This window comes from Bradysia coprophila, chromosome IV (assembly GCF_014529535.1).
Source record: "Bradysia coprophila strain Holo2 chromosome IV, BU_Bcop_v1, whole genome shotgun sequence".
Classification (NCBI taxonomy): Eukaryota; Metazoa; Arthropoda; class Insecta; order Diptera; family Sciaridae; genus Bradysia; species Bradysia coprophila.
In genome coordinates, this window is record NC_050738.1 from 6,111,473 (window position 1) to 6,135,339 (window position 23,867).

Sequence of the window (23,867 nt, forward strand, 5' to 3'; positions counted from 1 at the left end):
TAAAATTATTGAAGTAATAGATTTTGAATTCATATACTTATGATACCTTAATCAAAACAGTTAACAGATTCAATAATTATGGTGACATGAAGTGCTTGCGATCGACCTAAGTGTAAGAAATTATGAAATCCATTCACAAGATAGATGCAAGAATGAACTATTGAATGAATGGTGTGTGAGATCTTCTTGATATTTTCGATGATTTTTTATTTCAATGAAAAGGTCTGACTCAAGGAAATCGTTATAAAAATCGAAACAAACCCACCAAGGGAAAGTGAGCATAGAAGAAGTCGACAGAAAAGGTGAAAAATAGTTATGAAACAAGTGTCGTATGAAGGTATAAGAAACATTCACACTTATCACGCACTCACAATTTTCAGAGAGAATTCATTTTTTTTTTATTTGAAACTGCAGGAACAAACTTAAAGGAAACTTTCACTTAGGCACACGATGTGTATTGTCACACTCGGCATACGGCCTTTACAGCATTTATCATCGAGTTATATACGTTTTTCGTAATAAAGGCAACGGAAAATCCTACTTTTCGTCACTTGTTGCGAAAAAAATACATTCGCAACAACATTCACAATTGAAAATCTTTGTATGCAACAAGTTGCGAAATGGGGTGTTTTTTGTCACTAGATGTGTCCTGTGACAAAAAAAAAACATCGTTTCGCAACGTGTTGCATACAACGTTTTCTGTAACTGATGCATAATTTGGGCTACGTATTTTTTTGCCACTGTTTCATTGGAGTTTTTTTTCCACTAGTTACGAAAAGAATTTCCTTTTTGTCACTACTTAAAAAAGAAATTAGTTTTTGTCACTAGTCACTTTCGGACCGTTTCATGAATTTCGATACAGCCAAAAGTTTGAATTACTCACGAAAAAGGTAATAATTGACAAAATTGTGTGAATTATAGCAGAGCCGGCGTAAAGCTAAATTTTTCGATGACAGTAATGATTCCTTGAAAAGGATTAATGGTTGTAGTAATTGGAAAACTGCCAATGGAAATGGAAAGATTGAAGTATGCATTTCAAAAATTCAATTTTCACAGCTTGTTGCAGAAATAACTATTCCGCAATTCCGGGCCATAATCATCACCTTTCAAATAATGGAAGGCTTACGCAACTTTTAGCGGATTAATAACCAAAAATTTATTTTGTAAATTAAAATCAGATGATAACAATGCTTTTGTAAAAAAAACAACAAATTACGAGTCATGGCATATTTCCAGAAAATACCTCAACTGTTGACCGATAACTCCAAGTATTAGTGCACCCATGTGCACAGAACATTCAACATTCCCAACTGCCAAGATATGATCCCATCGTTTGACACGTCGTTTATTATTTTTCTTCCATATCTTCTTCGATTGGCTGGTGTAACAACCTAAAAGTCCATCATCGCTCGACCAGCCGAGAATGACATTTGTCCAATCTCGTGTCAAGAAGTCGTTAAATCCGGCCAAAGAACACACCAAAACTAACCACAAAAATTGAATAACTGCAGTTACAGTGACAGTAATTTGGTATACGTACTTTGTTCGACAAACAAGTCTTGATGACTATACGGATAATTTAATGATACAATTAGATTAGCTTCAGTCAATACACGACGACACATTGTCTCAAGAAACTTTTTCGGATGGACTAGTTTTTGTGACTCGTAGAAAATTCGTTTTCCTCCCGAAAAGCAATTATTCTGCAAGTGAAAAATTGGTTTTTAAGAAATCCATAGATGGAAGTCCGAGTTGTCATGAACGAATCGAATTTTACTTTTTACCTGTACGATCATGTAGTGGAATAATATTTGATGTGTTAACAAGTAACCAGAATGCGGTTCTCGCCATAGGAACTCAATGCAATAGTCAGGTATGTCACAATGTTCAAATGTACCAAAAATGCAACCATCGGAATATTTACCGAAATCTGTATCCATTGCAACATCTTCTGCTGTATCAATATCTGCATCATGTTCCAGCAACGTTCTCCATTGTTTAACGTCTGGTGTTTCCCAGGTCGAAGCGCTTACAATCCATTGGAGGTTCTTCCTCATTCCTTAAAAAAAGAAATCAAATTTGCAATTTTAACGTGTCACATACGGCTGTTCATCTGATATCGATAACGACGACAAAAATAATGACAAGCTCTGGGTATTACATAGTAAACTGCATGTTAAAAAAATTGAAGTACAAGATTTGAAATCAACCATTTAAAAGATTGATTATGAATTTCACTTACGAGCTAGAATATCAGGACTCTCTGATGTGTTTTGCATACTTGTATAAGTATAAAAACGCTGTACAATGGTATCTCCAATTAGTTTGCTTTTGCGCTGCAACTGCCGTAAGTCTTGTGTGATATTCACGTCTAATTTTAGCTTTGTTTTGAACAGAATATTTATCTGTGCTACGGCCATCCGATTGAAATTCAAATGACGAATTAATTCCAAATAAAATGTGCAACTTAGACAACAACAGAAAAACGCTACCTTCCATTATCCGAGTTCCAACTGCTGCATCCGTCACAAGTTCGTCTAAGTTTTTTTGAAAATAATCAAGTGTCGTCAGCGAACTGCTGATCATACTCAACCAGTTTGGACGATTTCGATCACAAAACGAAACAAAATGTGTGTAGTCTTCTGTGGCTGTACAAATAAAAAACGTGTCACACTAAACAATTTAATGTGAAAATGATCGAACAAAACTTTAAATTTCAGCTCACTTTTCTTGGTACGCTTTTCAGTGGTCTCGTCGACGCTCAGAAAGAAAATATAAGTCACAGCAATTACACTCATTAACAAAATAATTGCAATAAATTTCGGAATAAACCTTCGCCTTCTCATTTTATAATTCTACAATTTACAGTTCCTGTAGTGCCCCGACCGAATCAGTAACTGAAATTCTGTTTTCATCATAGGAACATGCACCTTTAGAATATTCGGATTCAGTTTGTTTGCTTTACACAAGTGTTTTGTTTCATATTTTAACGCAATTAACAAAAATTTTATAATGGATTTGTATTTGTTGGACTGTTTTTTGGCTCTTCATAAATAGTAGGTTATATTGGATGCTGCGAAAGTAATTCATTATGTGAGGCAGCAATTTTGTAATAAAAGCAATCTCCCAAGTGTGTTTATGAGCAACAAGCTTCGGTAACTGTATGTTCGATTAGTGTAGAGATTGTATATCCGAGGTGAAGGCGAGGTAAAAAAAACTGCACTTGTCGAAAAGTTACTGAAGCAAATTTCTCAAAAGTACACCAGAGAATTTGCGAGTATCCAACGCACTTCAAGCAAAAGTGGTACTTTAAATAGGGTACTGAAACTTGACAGTACAATACAAAATTTTACACTGTAAAAAGAGTGGGGATAAAATTTCATACAAAATAGTACTCTATTTGGCAGGTGTCAATCAAAGCACTTTTGCTTGAAATGCGTTGGAGTATCACTTGTAATCGATCATTTTCGCAAGGAGCAAATTGATATGTATTGTTCGCTTCTGTACATAACACAAACACTCGCTAGGCTCGTCCATGCCATGCACAGAAGCGTAATGCTCGTTATATTCCAGCTGGTACATAATATTTATGACAAATCTTGGGTTGTTGTAAAGGAGTTCTTATATGTCCTGAAAATATTGGACTGATCAAGGCACTCGTATCGCCCGTAGTCACCTCCAAGCTGGTGAAGGAATGTAAGGAATACCGGAACCTCCTTGGTCTGAGCAATCGGATCAATTTGGTCTGGGTACCAGGACATTCCGGCGTGGAGGGAAATGAGGAAGCTGATAAGCTGGCCGAAAAAGTCTCGGCAACTCAGGCAAACGGGCCAGAACCGTACCTTTCGATTCCCCAGTCGGAGTGTAAAAGAGCACTGGAAGACTGGGTCAAGCGTAAACACGCAGAACGCTGGGAAGCGTATAATGGAGGCGTTCACACGAAATGCTTCTTCCCTAAGCCTAACGAAAAATGGGACAAAGATTTGCTCAAAATGAACCGAAATCGCATTAGAAAAGTAGCAGGAGCGATTACGGGACATTGCGGGCTGAATCGGCACATGAATAAGTTGAGGCTTTCGGAAGCTCCGAGATGTTCCTGCGATCTAGAAAAAGAAACAGATGCACACTTGATATGTGATTGCCCCAAATTTCTTCAACTAAGACGCAGGATGCTCGGAGACTACGAGGTGGTTCCTTCGGAAATTGCTGCAATAGGACCTGACATCTTAGACAGGTTCCTATCGGCAACAGGAAGGCTGCCATGATTTACATGATGACCGGCAATGGAAACAAAGGATCATCAGGTCTGTGTTTCGAGATCTTAAATGATCGTCCCAAACTGATAAATCTAAAAAAAGGAGTTCTTGTTTTGTATCCGTGTGTAAAGTTGTCGTTACATGTGAAAATATTAGACTATTTAAAAGAGATCGCAGAGGCGTTACCTACTTATTCCATGCCAATCTTCTTACATCAATTTTGAAAGAATTGATCTGATTACCCTAAAACAACACGTCCAAATAAACACGAATGAGAAGTATTGATAAGATTATAAATGTGATTCAATCGCGGTTATCTTCGGTTGTGAAGAACAAGTTAAAATCGACTGTTCATTTTGCTGTGTTTTCCCTTTATTTTTCCATCGTTGAATAATAGTATGGATCTAAGCTTTTAAATATATCAATGTCAGTTAACAAATTAATGTCTGGCTTACACTCTACTTGTTCTTCTTTCGTCTGAACTGTGTTCATCTCGTCTAGATCATTTAGATTCCATCCAATTTCGATTCGCATAGCTTTATGATGTGACTCATTTTTGAGAAAATTAGAACTAGATACGTAACACACACAGTTTTCCGGCCTGTTCGTCCATACTAGGTCAAGAATGCGATTATTATCGTTTAAGACGCAGTTTATTTGCTGCAGTCCCATTCTAGTGCATATTTCCGTTGTCAACTTGCCGGCATTATTTGTGATTTTAGTGGGCAAGTATGTATTGGGAGTTGTTTGAGTCCATGTCAATTGTGGTAGATTAAAATCGCCGTATAAGATGAACGTTGTATTCTCATCAAATCCATCATAAATCTGTGTAACTATCCCCATGTGGAGCTCGTATATTTTCGAATCGGGCGGAATATAAATTGCACCCAAAATCAGAGTTCGGATCCCTTCTTTCACTTCAGCGTATATTTGTTCGCATCCATGACTGTCGCCTCTCTTAATAACGCGTGAATCATATCTCGTGTTGACAGCAATTAAAACACCACCACCTGATTTCTTCAAACTTGTTTCGGACGATCGATCGCAGCGATACACTCGAAAGGTTTCACTTGGAAAGATGGCGTCGTTCGGAATTCTGGCGTCCAATCCGGTTTCCGTGAATATATAAATGTCATAATCATTATTTCGAGCTTTCAAATAAACATCACTCAGCTTGGTTCGTAGCCCATTGACATTGTGCGCAAAAACTGTTAACTGCATCTTTGCATGAAATGAATCTTTGTCTTGTTCTTGCTCTCGAAGAACTTGATTATGGAATGAATAATTGGCATAAAAGTCTGAACTAGTTCCAGCTTTTTGTTCCGATGTGCTTGAAACTACTTTTGGTTCCTTAAAACAAGTTTCAGACATCGATTCTTTCCGATTATCGGCATGAGTTTTGAGATGTTTACTAATTTCGGCTACATTCCATTTTGATCCCGTTTTTAGTGTTGAACTCTCTACACAAAATGGGCATTCGAATTGACATTCGTATGAGAAATCACGTTTACACAATTTCAAATCAGTTATATTTCTCTCAACTATTACTTTGTCAAGTAAAGTTAAGCCAACGCTTTTGATACTGTTAGCCAGTTTTTGAACTAACTTTGTCCTTAACAACTTATTACCACCTTGAAGCTTCGATTTATTCGGTGAAATTATTTCCGGTTTTACATTAACATATTTGTCGTGGCTCTTGAAGTGATCACTGATTTTGTCAGTTTTCCAATTTGTTTCAAATTTCGTCGATGAAACTTTTTCACAGATCGGACATTTGAAACGACACACGTATAAACCGTCCTTCGAAGAGTTAAACTCAATTATATTTGAATATGTTATGCTGTCATCTAGTAACATCAAACCGTTGTTGCTTTTCACTAATTTTTTTACTTGTTCCATTAGCTTTTCCTTTGCGTTTATTTCCCTTCGCGGTACTTTACTACGCAAATCAGTCGAATTTCTCTTTTTCTTTTGGCCTGTTGATGCATTCTCGGGTTTTCTTATTTGAATCCATGGATATTTTGATGGAATCGACAAAATTTTCTCTCTGTGAGCCGGATAGAAAATGAATGAATTGTCTTGAGTTTGGATTTCGTAGTCAATGAGATATTTCTGCGATGTAAGTTTTTTATTTTTACTCAAGATAGACTCAACAGATCTTAATTTGCTCTCATCGATGTTAAGCATATCAGGAAGTGCTTTATAACCACAATATGACATCAATTCCTGGATGCAAACTGGAAATTCTTCCGTAGTGAAACCCAGCAATTTTGACCATTCCGAAGATTTTTTCGCCTAAATTGAATAAAAATTGAATTTAACCTTTTGTCATTGAAAAAAAAATCGCAAAAATCATGAAACCTGAGTGAAATAGAATGTTATACTTCATTGGATCTTGTATCTTACCATCATGATGTAAATGATGACTATCGAATGATATCCGTCATGCAAATTAAAATTGTGTTCTTGAAAATGTGGACGATCCAATGCCAATTGATTGTTTTATTAGACTTATCTATTAGTATAGTTACTATATCATTGTAAAACTAATAAGATAAGATAACCAGTTACCAACACAGAACCGTAACGGTATTGCTCTCTGATTTAACTTGACGATTTCCTAACACATTGTGCGACCGCTGAAAAGTGACTGAGTAGTGAGATTTGCCAATATTGAAAAATCTTACAGCAATGATATCATAAGGCAAGGACAATCAGTTATTTACACTGAAATGTTTATGATTTTTATGAACCAGTGCCGTATTACCACGATGGGGTATAGGGGCCTAGCCATTATAGCAATCAATAATGAACCATGTTTACTAAACTTAACATGTTTGGGGACAGAATAAATCACTTTTGCGGTAAAATTGTTACCGATATTAGAGAAGAATCCGACTGCGGCGCATTTATCACTTATGTCATCTCTCAAAAATATTGGGCAAATTTTCTGATGTGGAAATTCCCGATTCTCATCTTATTTCATTATCCATCCAGTCCGAAGTATCAAATTTTATCTATCCAGATGTTATATGCTTGCCTCAAAAATATATATTAAGCTTTGCAAGGAAGTATTCAAACAAATAATCTACATCTCGCTTAGCTCGCAATTGCTTTCTCTAATCTTACAAGGAAGAGAACTAAAAGTTAGCTTGGCTACAGAATGTTGCAACTAAGTTTACGTTGCTCATTACTAGGAAAACAAAGAATGAACGGCGATATGAAAACTTTAATCCAGCTCTGTTCTGAACACTCCTAATAAATTGCTGGTTGATTATCTTTTCAACAAATACTGTTTGCGATAATAACGACAATCAGCAGTCATTTCATCGATAAAAATTCAGCACGCCAATTTCATCGATGATTTCTCAATGAAAATTGCATTTCCATACTCAACAAGAAATTCAAATATTAAACTTCTAAATTTAGTAATTTGTATGAAAAAACGGATTTTCATACGTTTTGAAATTCTATTTTTGAATTTTATTAAAAAAACGTGACGTAAACTTTAAACGTGACGTAAAATGCCTTACTTGGCAATGGGGTAAATGATGGAAATGGTACTTCTTGTGTGTTTACCGACATCGGCTATTTGTGGCGGATTTATTTTTGCGAGTCGATATCACCCCCACCGATATCATTTCTTTTGGAAGTGGATAAAAGGACTTGCGTCACACCTCCACTGTAAGTGGATTCTCATCGTTATGATCACATCAGTTTTCGAAAGGAACACCGTACCCATAATCATCTGAATATAAGGATTCTAGTCTTGGTTTTATACATGTGCACCTTCAGCGAATCGTAAAATAAAATAAAATAGAAGATAGAAAATAGAATTTTACACAAAATTTAACAAATTTTTTCACACAATTTTCAATATAAATGTGATTCTTACGATGCACTGTGCCATCCTGACGTAATCAACGCATTCGAATGAATGAATGCGTCGTCTTGTGCAAGTAAATTAATTTTTAAAAGTCTAAAAAGAAATGGGAATCCATTTTTTAGTGTTCTGTACCGTTTAGATGAATAGGGTCTTATCATGATAAATGCACTGTTGATTGTTCACGTTGGCTTTAACATTCAAAATAGAGTAAGATATTCTGAAGTTATACTCTGAATGAACAGGCGTAGGTGCGCGGTGTTTCGTGCGCTTGAGCTGATTTGGCAAAAAAAAACAGGAACAGAATCAACTACCTAAATGAACGTCATAATACACTTACTCGCCCACCATACGTCTTAAGGGCCTAGAAATGACATTTAAACCCGATTGAATTAAATAATTTATTATCACGAACCACGAATACAAACCTAATTGAATACCTTTACACGAAAAATAGAAACGCAATTAAAATGAAACATTTAAATTGAATGGAAAAGTCGGATCCTGAAATGATATAAATTACCTCGTTGTATAGCTAAATTTTGACAACCCGTCATCGTGAGTTTTTCATTTATGTATACATACATGCACTTTCCACCAGTTAACCAGTTGTTTTGATAGTAACGTTTTTATCGCATTACAAAATCGCAAATACATAAAAACGTAATTGTGAATGAGAATATGACTTCCAACTATTGTTAAAATCGTATATAAAATAATTAAATAATAAAAACAACTAGAGGGAAAAAAATGATGGAAGATCACTTGCAGATAGGTATCTCTTAATAACGTTTTTTTTTTCATATATTTTTTTTTTGGTTCTTTTGCTCAGAAGTTCTTGTGGTTATAAGCGAAATACCACACACTCTCCACATATAATCAGACATAGCATTTTTGCTGTGTTATGGATTATTTATTGCCACAGTAGTGTTGGCAAAAGAAAGATGTACAATTACGGGGCTAGAGAGTAGTATAAATGATTATTTAAACGATAAAATGCAATTAAAGTGCATTTATAAATAAATAATTTTCATGGAAAACAATCGTAAATAGAATAATATTAAATATTAAGAAGAAGAAGAAAAAGTTGCATTTTTTAGGGTTAGCGGTTCGTGTACACCTATATGTTGGATTTGCGCACATATATACTCGCATCACTCGCATAATGTGAATGTTATTAAATTACAAAGCCTACCGAATTTGCATAATTGATGATGCACACAATATTATTCTGTGTAAAAACATAACTTTTATGGGATTATAATTAAAATATATAAATAATGTGCATAATTACAATGTACGTAAAGCACTTGATGTTAGTTTGGCTGGAAGTGCATTGATGAAAGTGAGATAACCACTTCAATGCACTGATATATTGAGTTGTGTGTATATGTTATAATATATCATTGTAATATACATTAAATTATAATGCCCATCGGAATTATAATTGAGAACGGTCAGCAAATTGAAACAAAACGAACGAAAAAAAATGTAAATCAGACGAAACCTTTGAGCGGAGTGCTCCTAACGATAAAGTTTGGATAGGGAAATCAATTATAACCCAATTAATTCGGTAAGCTTACGATTGTCCGAATACAGCGAAATAAGATGCAGGGGAATTCCACTGGAAACCGTAAAAATGAACAAACCGATTTCAATTTTTACTTGAAATTCACGCCGTAAGTGGGCCTAAAATTTGAATTTCAAGTGAACAATACGATGAAAAAATGAACCGAAAAGTACATACATTTCAACGATTACTATGAAAATAACACTGCGTTAGAAAGTATTACGCACTATCCATTTTGAATTTCGACCGCACTTACGGCGTCAATTGACCCGTATTATTGAGCCGTACTATTTTCTCTTTTCAACTAATATTATATTGCTTCGAGCATACCACTGCTCTTAGCATTCACATAGAAAATATTCGGCGGATGATAGTATCAGAAAAGGCTCAGAATTTCTTTCGTTAAGACAGTGGTTATGCTTTATTGGTGTGAGTCGAGGGAAAAGTACTGTGACAAACAATCGCTAGTCAAAAATCTATTACTTCTTTTGTTTACAGTATCAGAAAATGTTTGATAGAAACAAAATCTTTTACTTCATCTCTTTTAACAAAATATTTTCGTTTAAAAGAACATATTAATCGGATGCAATCGCCTATTTTTGTTGTCGTCACCGATAACAGATGACCAGTCTTCTATAAGAGTGGAAGTTCTTCGACGATGTGCGAAATAAACGCTTGGATTTCTCAATCCTAAATTTGCATTTGAACATAAAATACAAACAGCGATCGTATATCATTTATACTTTATTTTGATCAAATCCATATGACACTGAGCATAAGCCAGGCCACATCTGTTTTCCGGTTACGATTTCTGAGCACGGCAGAGTAAAATAAACCAGGCAGGAGCGGTTCATTTTCGAAACGTCAAATAAAGAACCTTATACATTGTATGAAAATGAACTCAATGAACACTGACAAAAATTGAAAAATTTAATTCGCAAAAAATGACGCTACTGGATTATTCAGGTCTCTAGTCAAATCAAGCGTTTCTGCCAAGGTAAATATAGTGAGGAAGTAATGCCATATATAACCGAATCAGATGTGCAGTGGCACCAAAGTTCGATACAAACGCCATCTCATCCCTTCGTTGAAAGCAAAAAATGGAATAGAAAGTTGGGCCATCTGTTGTGAGATAGCGAAAATATTTTTGTGAGATACAAGTAAATCGTAGTCAACCATTTAAAAAAAAGATGTCATTGGCATCGAACTTATGTGCTAGGCCGCGCGTCTGAATGTCATTACCTACTATATTTACCTTGGTTTCTGCCTAGTTTACTTTACTCTGCCGTGTTTCTGAGTAATTACCTTTTTCGAGAAACTAGAGCTTTTTCACTTCTGCTACAGCAGTATTGGGTATGTAATATCGAATTTGAAAAGATCCATGTCGTAGAACAGTTTTATTCTTAGAATTGATCTCATTATCGAAATAAAATACAAAACCAACGGAAGTAGTCCTGCGTCACCGTTAATTGTTCGCTTGCTTCAATGAAAATGAAAATCGTCATTGATACCTGTTATTCGAAATTTTAGAAATCGGTCGGCCAGCTACACTTCTACTGCTATGGTATGGCTACGGCGATAAACCATAATTCCAACTGGCTACAGTTAGGATCATACCACCGCCTACATTTGAGAAAAACACTTCTATTCGGGTATGTTGCCCGTTCAACGTTCATGTTTATTCTGATTTTACTTCTTACAAGCACCTCGTATTTATATCAAAGTTTTGTCTACTTCGATCATTTTCATTTCAAGAGGTGACTTGATTCATTTCTACTTAGACCAGTGGAAACACTCGTGGATTTCCGAATACCTGTTGTAATATTCAAAATTCATTTGTCACAATTTTATTGTAATTATCTCAATCCAATGCCAGATAATACTACTGAACTGGTTCGCGTTTTTTTTTATTGTATTGGTTCTTTCTAAAATTAAAGTAATTAAAAAAATGTTTAGTTTTTTTTTTGGTATACAAACATCTGTAACCTCAATGAAATTTATTTTTAATTTTAATTCAAGATGTTCTTCCCCGAGATATTTCAACATATTATGTCGTCTTGTTCTACCGCATAATTCTTATGCAATTAAATATAATCATTGTCAGTGTTAAAATACAATGTATGCAAACCGCTGTGATGCAAAAACGCGCATACATACACATCGAAAAGATCAATTCCTTTTGACGAGTTGAAAAATGTCGTTCGTCACAAAAACTTGTATCAGCCCAGAAATGGAATCCACCATCAAGTAGCATCATCGTTCGTTCTTTTTTTTTTCTTCTCTTTATTTATATATTTTAAGTCATCTCAACATTTTGTGTAAGTGCCCAATGAAAGAAGTCAACTTCTCGCCATTCGCACATTTTCTTGTTTCAGTACAAATCTTTGCTGCAGATTTTGATGGAATTGAAATGGTGAACGAAAAGAATTATGTATTTGTTCAACATAGAAGAAGCAGAAAAAAAAAACGATAAAGAAATAATTGTAACAACTTTTAGAATTAAATGGATTCTGCATAATGCTGCGGTATATTCACACCACTTTAGACCAGTTTTATAAAAATAATATTTTTTCCTGGCTGTTTGTTGTTGCATTTAATGCATTTGCTTATAGTGAGTTATGTGGATTCTGCTTAACTTTCAGTTCAGTACTATGCGTGACCGAAACAGCAAATGCGTACAAAATGTTCAATTTGTTATTCAAAACAAAAAGTAAGGAGTGGTGCAGTGTTTTTGCTAGATAGAGTCAAGTTCAGGTTTGGTATTACACTGAGAATATTTTCTAAGACTGCCGACTGGTTTTATGTTGATGAGCGATTACAAATATGTGGATTTTGGTTTGTACATCTTTTACAGATCGCTAATAAGATTATCGAATCTGGTACTTCGTTGATTTTAGTATTTTTTACGGTCTGAAGTTCAATAGTAAGCATAATGGTTGGCATTACATGACAGCAAATATCAGTGAAATTTAGGCATGAATTTGACTCAGCTGCTTTTTAAGCTGGTCCACTCATCCAAACGAAATCGCGCTCATACATATTTTTACGGTTTTACCACTACCACGCGCGTGTAACTATTTCATCTATAAACATATGTTATCATCGAAACGTAATATTAGGGAGAGGTTGTCAGTCAGCTGTTACCGACAGTGGCGTCAATAATGAGCGATGATCACCGGATAATGTTGTTTTATATAACAAAACACACCTCATAACTAACGAAGTTAAAGATTTTGAATCACTAGGTTATATTTTAAACAGGTGAAGTAACAGATTGAATGCATATGCATCGTTCCGTTTGTATATGAAAGTCTAAAAGAATGTAGAATGAAGAAAATAATTTTGATGTTAACAATTTGGAAAATTTTAAAAAAATGCGGGGAAGATATGGGAAACATATTCAATGACAAGACAAGTTGAAATTAATGTTATGATGAGTGAGAAGGATATATAATTTGGATCACTTATTTTAACTTATGCTTTGGGTGAGATGTCAACAATATATATAGGAAAATATTCAATGACAGCTACCCTAAGGCAAATTATAACTAACTGGTCTTCGGAACTCTAACTCTGATCATAACAGTCTATTACCCGTCGGTCATCTCGCTCCAATCTTAACAGTATATACAGAAATATTATTTTGAAAACTGGTCCAGTGCAAGTATTAAGTTTTGGATTACATGACCAGACTCCCTGTTTTCACACAGATTCTTTTATCATTTCTGTAATAGTAATCATCATCACGGTTTGGACATTCTTTCATTTTTTCCTCGTTCTCGCGACTCGCTAAAATTCCATTCCGTTGACGCTTTACTGCAAATAAAACAAATGAATTGAAAATATTTTCTTCCAACAGAATGCCCACTACATTATCCATTCGTCCATAAAGTTTTCACAGCTAAAATTTAAATTCCCTCTCAACGGAAGCTTAACTTGAATTTATATCTTTGTTAAAACACCACCCCCGCATAAACGTTATTCAAGTTGATATGGAAAGAAAACATTTCCTCGCTTATCCAAACAGCTTTTGTACATAACCATTTTCGAACACACACAAAAAAAACACATTTTGTGGTGACACATTTCAGAGTTCTTATGCTGAATATAAATGTGGTCCATGAATAGTTTGAATTATCCCCAGGGGTTCTGAACAAACCCTGACAACAATTTTTTTTCTTTCTTTCTTTTTTCTTTTGCCTTATGCAATATTTCTGGACGTTACACACACTGGTTCTTCCCGGGTGAAAGCGTAAAAAAATCTTTTATTCTATTTCGCTGGTAACATCGCAACGCAGATTATACACGAGAGTAACACATTCTAAAACAAATATAAAATAATAATAATGTATGATACTCCCGAAAAGAAAAAAAAATTATGGATACACCACCAGTGAGCCCAAGTACATGAAATCTGGATCCGATATTTTACAAACTAATGTGACATTTCGATTATTATATGGGATTTAATGTGTTTTATGGCTTTTTATGGAAATATAAAGAAGGCACGTTCTTATTCAGTTCCGTTGTCTTTCGGGTGGTTTGGAAAACAAAGGAATTTTTTCTTCTTCTATTTTTTTATGTGTAGTGCTAAGAATAATTTATGGGATGGTGCATGGTAATTTTATTTTTATACGTTTGGAGTTGACTCAAGTAAATGGTGGACAAGGATATACCTCTAAGATTGATTCGTTCTACAAATTTTTCGTTTCACATAAAAGTATGGCAATAACAACGTAGCCGTATAATAATATAAAAAAAATCGATCTTTAAGGATCCACACACATAACAGCCAATTACAATAAATTCGAATATAAAATGTTATCAACGAATATTTCGGAAAATCAAAAAAAAAAGGATGAGACAGTATATGGCCTTTGTACGTATGTATCAAATGCGATAACAGTGGAATCGATAGTACACAATAATATCAAATTCGCAGAGCCATAAACTCGATATAGACAAATTTGGGACATAGAAAATATAAATAAAAAAAGTTATAGAATCCGAGAGAGATGCTTCTGTGTATAGCACATTGGATTGGCTAGAAAATGACAGTTACCCTTAAGCAATTCTCGATTCTCCATACGAAAAATGTATTAAATAAAGGCAATTTTATAGGTTATATGTGATATGTCGTTTCGTTTGAATGATTTTCTGATTTTATTGTAGAAAAATTTCGTTTAATTTTTTGATCTGAGGGAGGTTTTTTTTCCCGTTCATTCGTTTTATGAAAATGTTCAAGAGATATCCAAGCTCCATTCATTTTTTTAAGTAAGAAATTTATTTGTCAATTATTAGAATTGATGTAGTAAAATGGTTGGATTAGGTATGTTATGGCCGAGGCAAACACACCGTATTTTTTTATGCTCGAATGATTAGAGCGTTGTTCTCAATTGAATGATTGCAACGTGATGTGATCATTAAATCTGTTACTTCTTATGTTTGACGGGTATCGCTCAGTATTTTACACAAAATCTTTTACCACATTTTGTTTCAACAAACATTTTACTATGAAAAGAGATGAGTATTTCGTGTCTATAGCTTATTTCTATAGTTATTGTTGATAACAGATGAGTAACCGACATAGATCTTGGATGCAGGTAAGTTCGCTGCAGGGAGGGAATTATAAGAATCATCAATTTCTTATTCACTCCACTGCTATATCGACAGCCGAACTTTATAATTATTTACCAATAGTTCTTATAGAAGTTTTAAGCGAAACCAAACACCATTTTTGTGCAAACTTAGCAGTGCAGTGTGGACAGCCGAGTATTTTTTTAAAATCAGCTAAAGCTACAGCCTGTAAATATTTTTCATATGCAGAATAAGCACCAGCTGAATATCACCAGCTGGCTCTGCTAACACACACTTATTGTATGATAAACAATCAAAACACATTCTTAGAAATGCACTGTGTGTAGGTTGTCTTTGAATTGTATACAATACAAAGTGTTTTTGTTTGTACACCAGCTGGTGATATTCAGCTGATGCTCATTCTGCATATGAGACACTTTTAGCAATTGTATATCCTAAAGCAACCTAAGTATCTACATTATTGAGGTGGTAAGAATGCAACATAGCCTTTGCAACGTATGATTCTACAAACAAAGGATTAAGGTGGTATTTTGACAGCGTCAAACGAAGTTTGTTTTCCATAGCTACTATATGGCTAAAGCCTCAGCTTGGGCTGGAGATAAGATAATTTAATTTTGTATGAAGTTGATCCTCAAGCTATTGAACTTTTTAGAAGACGGATGTGTCATCTGTTATTGGCAGAAAAGGCGATAAACTCGGGCTAACGTCGACCTATAGCTAAAATGTATATTGAAACAATCGAAGTACAAGATCCTTTCTCAATGTATTGAAAATAGAAGAAGTAAAAGATTCGATAATTACTGTCAGATTTAAGACCATGAACTGTAGGGACGTCATGAGGGATCCTTTTGAAAAACAACCTATCGAAAGCGGACCCATACACAAGTCCTTATGAGGTATATCAGATAGCATATTGCTCTCGTTTTCAAGACCTAACGTGGGAAAAAATTTGGAGTTTCCTGTAATCATAGTCGACGCTGAGTTTATTTCGTACAAATAGGAGGTATGTTTTCGTTGTGTGTGTTAAAACACAAATTAGATGTAGTGTTGTATAAATGTATGCAAATAATACTCCAAATTTGACATTTCACATGTGAGTCGTCAATCTTATGGAGCTAGAGTGCTATGCATATGTGGTAACGCGTGTAGTGATATAGTTTCTATAATTTTCTAACATTTTCTCAACTCACTCGAAATTTGGAACGTGACTTTTTACGTCTAAAAATGTCATTTGTTATACAAATCTTCGATAGTGTCGAAGATTAGTTGTGTTGCGTTGCTCCAAATAAAATGATTGCTACAAGGTGCCAACAACTATAGTTCTTACGTGCTAATTTGCCATGGTAAGTAAAAATGAAATTACTTTGTCCAAAAATAAATTGTTGAAAAACTTCGAACCGAACTGTGGTATACTACCGTTTCATCTGCCGTCTCTTTCAATAAAACATGTATAGACTAATCGCAGTAAAATTTGAAATAAAATTGATTCCGACGAATTATAAACGAAATTTATGTTTCCATAATTACACGTCGCCACATCAAACTCTATTATATTCGTATTTGATTCGCTCCAATCATATCTATCTAACGCAGATAAATATAATAATATGTGAGACGAGCTGTGAGGAGTACACAGTAGCCGTCAAAAGAAATCAGAATACATTATTTAAAACACATAAAAATTGTAAATTAAAAACAATAAAATTGAAATAAGTAGAAAAACTTATGAACGAAAATAATTGTGGGATATAAAAAGAAATCTTGGCTGGTTTTTTGTGCAATTTCATACACACAACTTTGCCTTTAACGCTGCTGTGGTTTTTCGCTGTATTTATTAGGTTTTCAACGCTAATTACCTAAAAACGACCACACATGGACAGTAGCAGTATTTGAATCAATGTTTTAGACAAAAATTTGGTGTAGAACTTATTATTGTTTGTTTGATTGTACAGTCAGAGGCAGTGAAATTTCAGCATGAATTTGCTTCAACTGTTCTTCAGCTTTAACAGCCTCGATGAAGCGGGTTTTAACGTTTAAGTGGTACTGAATGTTTCCCCGTGACAAAAATTTCGTGTTTGAGTTTAAGTGTTCAGGCAAAACGACGTTTTGAGGCGCAGAGTTTGCTGACTGGTTGAGTGTGAGTCTGCTTGAAATTTCGTTGAGTTTGTTCTATACGTTCGTATGTGATTTTTCTTGATTTTCTTGTGTTTCTGCTGCGTTAGGGTTTTCAGAGCAGCTTCCCATTATGATTCATTGTTTCCATCAGAAGATGGCATTTCCTTTATGTAAACGATTCTATTACTTGTTCAACCGAATGGTTTACTGCTGTCTCGTGTAACGGACCAGTGGAAGCGACTGATGATGGTTAGACCACGCTTACCACTGACCGCCACTGGATCCGGGGGTCGAAACAGATTTGTTCTTCTTTGATTCGCTTCACGCGAACCATGGGAAAGGGAAGAGCAAAGCTCTGTTCGTTGATTTACAATTGCTTCCTTAATTTTCAGATTGCTTTATAGGTATTACAGGTCTTAGTTGTCCTCGTCCGAGGTTCATGTATGTATTTGCAGCCCGTTGCCAAATCGTAACGTAAAAAAAGCCTGAGTTCATATTGCGATGCCCTTATGTTGAGTGCATGTGTTCCTAATGGCATTATATTGTGTCATATTGTATTGGACGAATGGTTTGCTTGGAATTGATTTTGATCTGAACTTTGAGATTGTAGGTATTTCAGCAATCAGAATTTTTAGACCCGTACGAAGTACGTTTGTAACACGTCGAATTGGACTCCCTGAGTAAGGGGAAACCTATTGTGGTTGTCTAGAGATGCCAAATCCGCGAAAAAAAATGTCCGTCTGTCCGTCTGTCTGTCTGCACGATAACTTGAGTAAAACGCATCCGATTTTGAAAATTCTTTTTTTTCCCGTTTGGTAATGTCAAAAGACAGGCTAAGTTCGAAGATGAGTGATTTTGGATCGACCCCTCCCGAGCTGTGGCCCAATAAGTGCTTTACGGTTTTTCGAAGATATCTCCGGACATTTAAACGTTAAACTTGTAAGTGATACGTCAAATAAAAGGTATTTACAATACCGATCGACAAAAAAAAAGTTTATGGAAATCGGATGATTGTTCAGTTTTTGCTTGTAGGTCGGCCACATTTGAACATATTTCGTCTGTTTTAGCTTTATTAGATAGGTATTGACCGTACCAATCAGGGAAAAAAAAGTTTATGAAATTATGTTCTCCGGAGTGTGAGCTAGGTCTCTTGGAGTGAGCTCTTATCTGGATACTCGGCCGTACAGTGAACGTGGAGTATTTTGTCAATATCTCGAGTAAATTTTGACCGAATTTCATGAATTTTTTTTTGTTGAAAGGTATTGACGAATGTAAAGCGTCGGTACTATTTCCGGTCTCCTAACAAAATGGCTGCCGGCAGCCATATTGGATTTTAGTAAAACGATATAAAGTGGGAAAATTTGTACTTAGATAGTTTCTGTTAACATGGAAATAATTTGTTATGTGTGTGGGGTTTCAGGGATTCCATATATGGATATCTATATAGAGCTATATACAGGCATATAGAGCTATATAATAGCATATATTCCTCTGTGAAATGTTTATTTATAGTGAAATATAGGTAAATAAAGCGGTATATAGCTGTTTAAATAGGAATTTATGAAATTTGTCTTCGAACGGTGCTGTCTATATTGCCTCCGGCAATTTATTTGTATATGATAACAAGGCAAAGAGTGGATAATGTAAGTGATTTTAAAGGCTTTTGACACGAATAGGTGTTTCGTACGGGTCGGCGTTAGCTAAGTTATTTTAAGCATTTAAGATCTAGACTTTGATTTCTTAGGCATTTCAGCTCTTAGATTAGATTTCATTGGCAGGCATTATAGTATTTGTGATCGTCCTGAGCTTTGTGTATGTATCCTCAAGCCCGTTGCCGAATCGTAACGTAAAAAAAGCCAGGATTCAATTATGTTGAATTAACTTCTAAACACATCAAACACGTTGAAACAAAAATCAAATCAAGAAGTTTCTTAACTGTCAGATTTGTTGTTGTTGTTCCATTTTGTCGCAAAATGTCGCAACGACAAAGTGACTCTGCCACTGTTACCCGCTTCATCGAGGCTGTTTACTTCAGCTGACCCACACATCCAATCAAAACTGCTTGTACTTGTTTATACCTCATCTGTCCAAAGTATTTAAATAACTTGATAAATTGAATAAAAAGCCTCAGAAATTCAATTATTGATAAGTTTACAACGATAAAAAGGGTTGTATTATGTTATATAGATAAATACTGTTCAGAAAATCTTGATAAGTTAAAAACTCGAAGAATTTGTGATGCCAAATTATTTGGCGTGGTGGATTAATATAACGTAAAATTCTAAATTTAAACCAAATAATAAAATTTTTGTTACTCAGAAACATTTTCTTATTGTTGTCTCTTCCCAAAACTTTCCTCATATTTATCTTTCTAACCTCATAAACTGCCGTAGATTCAGCAGGTATTAAGTTCCCACCAATATTTTCTTCAAACAATTAACAAGTAGCCTATCACAGACCTGTTCTTTTCTCCTTCCTCTTCAATGTAAGTAAATTAATCCGACACTCAAGTTAGAACGTACACCCATAAATTGTTCGCTCATTTCAAATAATATTTATTTCCATCATTTTGCTTGGTTAAGGTTATCGATTGGGGTCAACAGCTAAAAAAAATTCTGTTTTTTATATTTCTCTGTTTTTTTTGGGGAAAAAATATCTTACTCTCATAATCATAAGCAATATGATATGCAGCTAGATATTACGTAATAGAACAAAACATTTATGTGGAAGTCGTTTTGCTGGGGGGTGATATGGTTAGATGTGAAGTTTACTTAATATATTTCAATATATTGTGGGGTTGGAGTTGAAATATTCATAGTATCGTTAAAGTAGATGAGTACCGTTATCTATAAATGCCAGGAGGGGTTCTTTTACTCTAATTTGAGATGATTGCCCAATTTTATGCCTTTTTTATGTCGAAAGTCTATGTCACCAAATTTCATGTTTGATGTTTGAGTTGTTTTTTCTGCCATTCATTGTCGATTGTAACGATGGATTTTACTTTTTTATACGAGAAGATAATGTCATTAATTCTAAAAAAATGCTGGTAACATCTTCCATCAAATTACTAGTCGAACTTCATAATTGTTTACTGATTTAAGAGTTGTTGTTGTTTGATTCCAATACAATTTCGGTAACAAAGTCAAGCGCTGGCAACACGACTGAAATACTAAAATAAAAAATCTAGACTTTCATTTGTTAAACCTTTTTTTTAGCCACGGGTGTAGATGTTGTTGTAGAGCTTTAGTGTCTTCAGCAAATCATTTTGCATGAGGTTGATCTCTGACACCCCAAAAGATGTTTTATCTTCTTATTATCTAATTTGCTAGACACCAATGCTTCACTAAATTTCCACTCCAAGCCGAGGCCGTAGAAAAAATTGCTTAACTCTCAACACTATCTGTTATCGACAAAAAACGCGGGCTAATCGCTAACGTCATCCTATATAGCTAAAATGTATGTTGAAACAAACGAAGTACAAGATCCTGTATCAATGTGTTGATAATAAAAAAAAGTGAAAAGATTCGATAATCACTGTAAGATTCAAGGAATGTATATGTATTTGTCTACTGGACACAGTCCGGATAGATATTGTTTTCGTACTTACCATCTCTGAAAGGTTATTTTGCAAGGATGGCGTTTCAGCAAAATTCTAAGTATGCCATCGGGTTGAAATAACTAATACTTAATAACCAACAACCTAATCAACTAACAGACACAATAACGAATAACCAAGTTTGATTACCTTAATCTTGCACAAGATCAACTGTCTATGTTGGCAGAAGACAGTGAAACAACAACTTGGATTCTCGTCTTTGCTTCCTTCTTCTAGGTATAAATATAGCCAAATGTCCTACAAAATATTGGTACATCAACATGTAAACCATCAGTTCATAAAAGTTAATCAAATCCCTTCGCTCCATTTTTATTACTGTACTGATCATTAAACTCATATTTTATCCGACATATTGTGGTGCATGCCAGGGTCCGATCATCAACATTTTGTAACCGGTCAAAGTTATGCAATTTTGCGACAGATATCTCACATTCAACTTCGTGCTCTTTTTTTGTATTATTTTTTTTTTATCACAATAATCCTTCAATGGTCATTGTCATCTGGAAGATTACGCTACGCGAGAAGCGGTGACTCTTTACGTGAATCCTAAACCATTTCAACACATGACAGTGGCTTTACGTACGTTCACGAACTTACAATACTTTTGAACGACACATATATAAAAGCAACACCGCATTTTGCTGAATTTGTTGTATGCAATCATGAAAATTGCAAACATTTTTTTGCTCATTTTCAATATTTGTTTTTTATTAAAAGATTTTTCTTGAACGTTTTTAGTGACGGATTTCGAAACATGCTCGTCGATGTCGTTGCCATATTATAAATTCAAATTTTATGAAAAATAACTAAGGAACGGGCTACATATGCTATAGCTAAGTATATATACTCTCTTACAATATAGCTAGCGGTATAACTCAGAACCAATGTTTTGTGTAAATAAGAAAAGAAGAAATTTCAAACAACGTGTTCGTAATGCAAGTCGGAATAAATTTATGAGGTTTGAATAAAATAAATGTTCAAGAAATCGGAGGGAAAAAAATGAAGATTTTTTTGTCTTCTCTTTGACATATTCTGCTTGATATGCATTTTGTGAGAATATTCAACCAATCGGAGATTGATTGCGGTTTAGATGAAAGAAATCGATCTGATTGAATATTCAAATTGGAGGTTGGTTTGTGTATTGTCTTTTTTTTTTGTGCTGGCTGTTGTGGTTTCGTTTTACATCAAACCAGAATCGAGGCGTGGTTTAGAAATTAATTGCCTTATGAATGTACGAAGTTTAATGTTCAAATCAAATCTCGGGTCTAATTCTTAGCCTAAAAGATGTCTATATGGCTGTATGGATCTCGTCAGGATGCTAGGGCAATATACACAAAATAACAAGAATTAATTCGATATTCAACTGAACAAAAACATTCGGAAAAGTCATATTGATTTTGAGTTTTGTCTCATTTGAAATGATATGATTCCAGCTGAGTAGTTTTCAAATTTCGGTTTTTGTAGACAACCTGTTACCTCGTTCGTTAACAGTTTTTGATAAAAAATCTATTACTTCACTAACTTTAACAAACATTCTTTGCATGAAAACACACGAATTTCTTTTTGGATTCATAGTATGAATTTCATATTTAGACCAAACGTCCAAACTACCTACATAAAGCTTGTAAACACAAATATATTCGAGGACCTTCTACTATAAGTTCAACTAGAATAAGGCTGATTATCCGACTAAGCTTAAACTACTCAAAATGTTATTACTGGGAAACCCGCAAACTTTAGGCGAGATGGTGTTTTTGTTCAAAAATATTGATGATCGCGTATCTTAATTCAGCGTAAACTGCAGCGAAACTCCCCATAGAATGTTCATCATCCATTCTATCTAACAACACCACAGTCGGAGATCCAACTCAACTCACCTATTTATCGAAATTAGAGTCATCACAACATTTTCAAATGGACTTACAGTCAGGATAGCCATGCTGTGACTTTAATAGAGTTTTTGAATAGTTTTTCCTTCCTTTACACCAGAGAAATCATTCTTTTTGATTCGTTAGAAATATTTGTCAATTGAAAGCTCTTGCTCATGGATCAATAATTGAAGTGAAGACATGGCTGAAATTTCGTATTCCCCTTAACAACAGCTACTGGTCTATCGAAATTATTAAAAATTTTATACTTTCATGCCATTAAAAGTGAACGATAATTACAACAAATTAGTAAGAGAAAAAGGCACACGAGTGGTTCAAACTTTAATTTTCATTTTATTTTCGATAAAAATATCACTTGAAACCAATATGTTACTGAAAATCCTGTCTCTTGTGAAATGTTGATATCGTCAAATGAATTATTCAAAACTTTGATTACTATTTGCAATCATCTTAGTATTAAAATCAAATGAAAAAGAATTAGTAGATTCAGAGTCCCTCGGCCAACACAAAAATTGCAAAAATTCAGGGCAATCACGATTTACGTACAAAAAATGTCTTATTTTCCGAGAGCAGGACCGCCATTTTTAAAATCCACTGGCAAAACCAACACTTTTTTTTAGTAATATGTTGATAATAAAATGTTTTGCGCAAAATGAAAGGGTAAAACTCTCCTTCGTCAGTGTTGCCAGAAAAATTGTTTCGTTAAAAATGTTCTGTCTTCAAATTTCCACTTCTATCCACTAGAATCAATGCTTTGACTGAATAGATCTACTAAAAAACTCAGGACTGCGTACTTACATAACACATAAAAAAGTGGCCACGGCTCTTTCCCTCTCATCGCATCCAAACCGAATGTCTGAAACAAAATATCAAATTTCCCTTTGCATGCAAAATCAACCCTGCCATCGACAACGATTTAAATAAACGAAAGGGTGAATGA

At 34.6% G+C, this 23,867-nt stretch overlaps 2 protein-coding genes across 4 annotated transcripts; both read right to left on the reverse strand.

Annotated features, from left to right (window-relative positions):
• Window positions 1-1,144: 1,144 nt before the first annotated feature.
• LOC119066774 (UPF0764 protein C16orf89 homolog) lies at window positions 1,145-3,115 on the reverse strand. 2 transcript variants are annotated; one of them, XM_037169428.1, is made up of 6 exons: window positions 2,726-3,115; window positions 2,493-2,648; window positions 2,243-2,410; window positions 1,785-2,059; window positions 1,541-1,703; window positions 1,145-1,484 (listed from the first exon to the last, which is right to left on the reverse strand). In XM_037169428.1, the coding sequence occupies exons 1-6, from the start codon at window positions 2,844-2,846 to the stop codon at window positions 1,213-1,215; spliced, it is 1,155 nt and encodes a 384-aa protein (XP_037025323.1). In that variant the 5' UTR covers window positions 2,847-3,115; the 3' UTR covers window positions 1,145-1,212. The 2 variants fall into 2 exon arrangements, with proteins under 2 accessions (XP_037025323.1, XP_037025324.1); XM_037169429.1 differs by having other exon boundaries at window positions 2,243-2,405; window positions 2,726-3,114.
• Window positions 3,116-4,620: 1,505 nt separating this feature from the next.
• LOC119066749 lies at window positions 4,621-6,910 on the reverse strand. Of its 2 annotated transcripts, XM_037169380.1 has the most exons (3): window positions 6,828-6,903; window positions 6,663-6,771; window positions 4,621-6,551 (listed from the first exon to the last, which is right to left on the reverse strand). In XM_037169380.1, exons 2-3 carry the CDS (start codon window positions 6,666-6,668, stop codon window positions 4,629-4,631), a joined length of 1,929 nt encoding a protein of 642 aa, XP_037025275.1. In that variant the 5' UTR covers window positions 6,669-6,771; window positions 6,828-6,903; the 3' UTR covers window positions 4,621-4,628. The 2 variants fall into 2 exon arrangements, with proteins under 2 accessions (XP_037025275.1, XP_037025274.1); XM_037169379.1 differs by having other exon boundaries at window positions 6,663-6,910.
• Window positions 6,911-23,867: the final 16,957 nt, after the last annotated feature.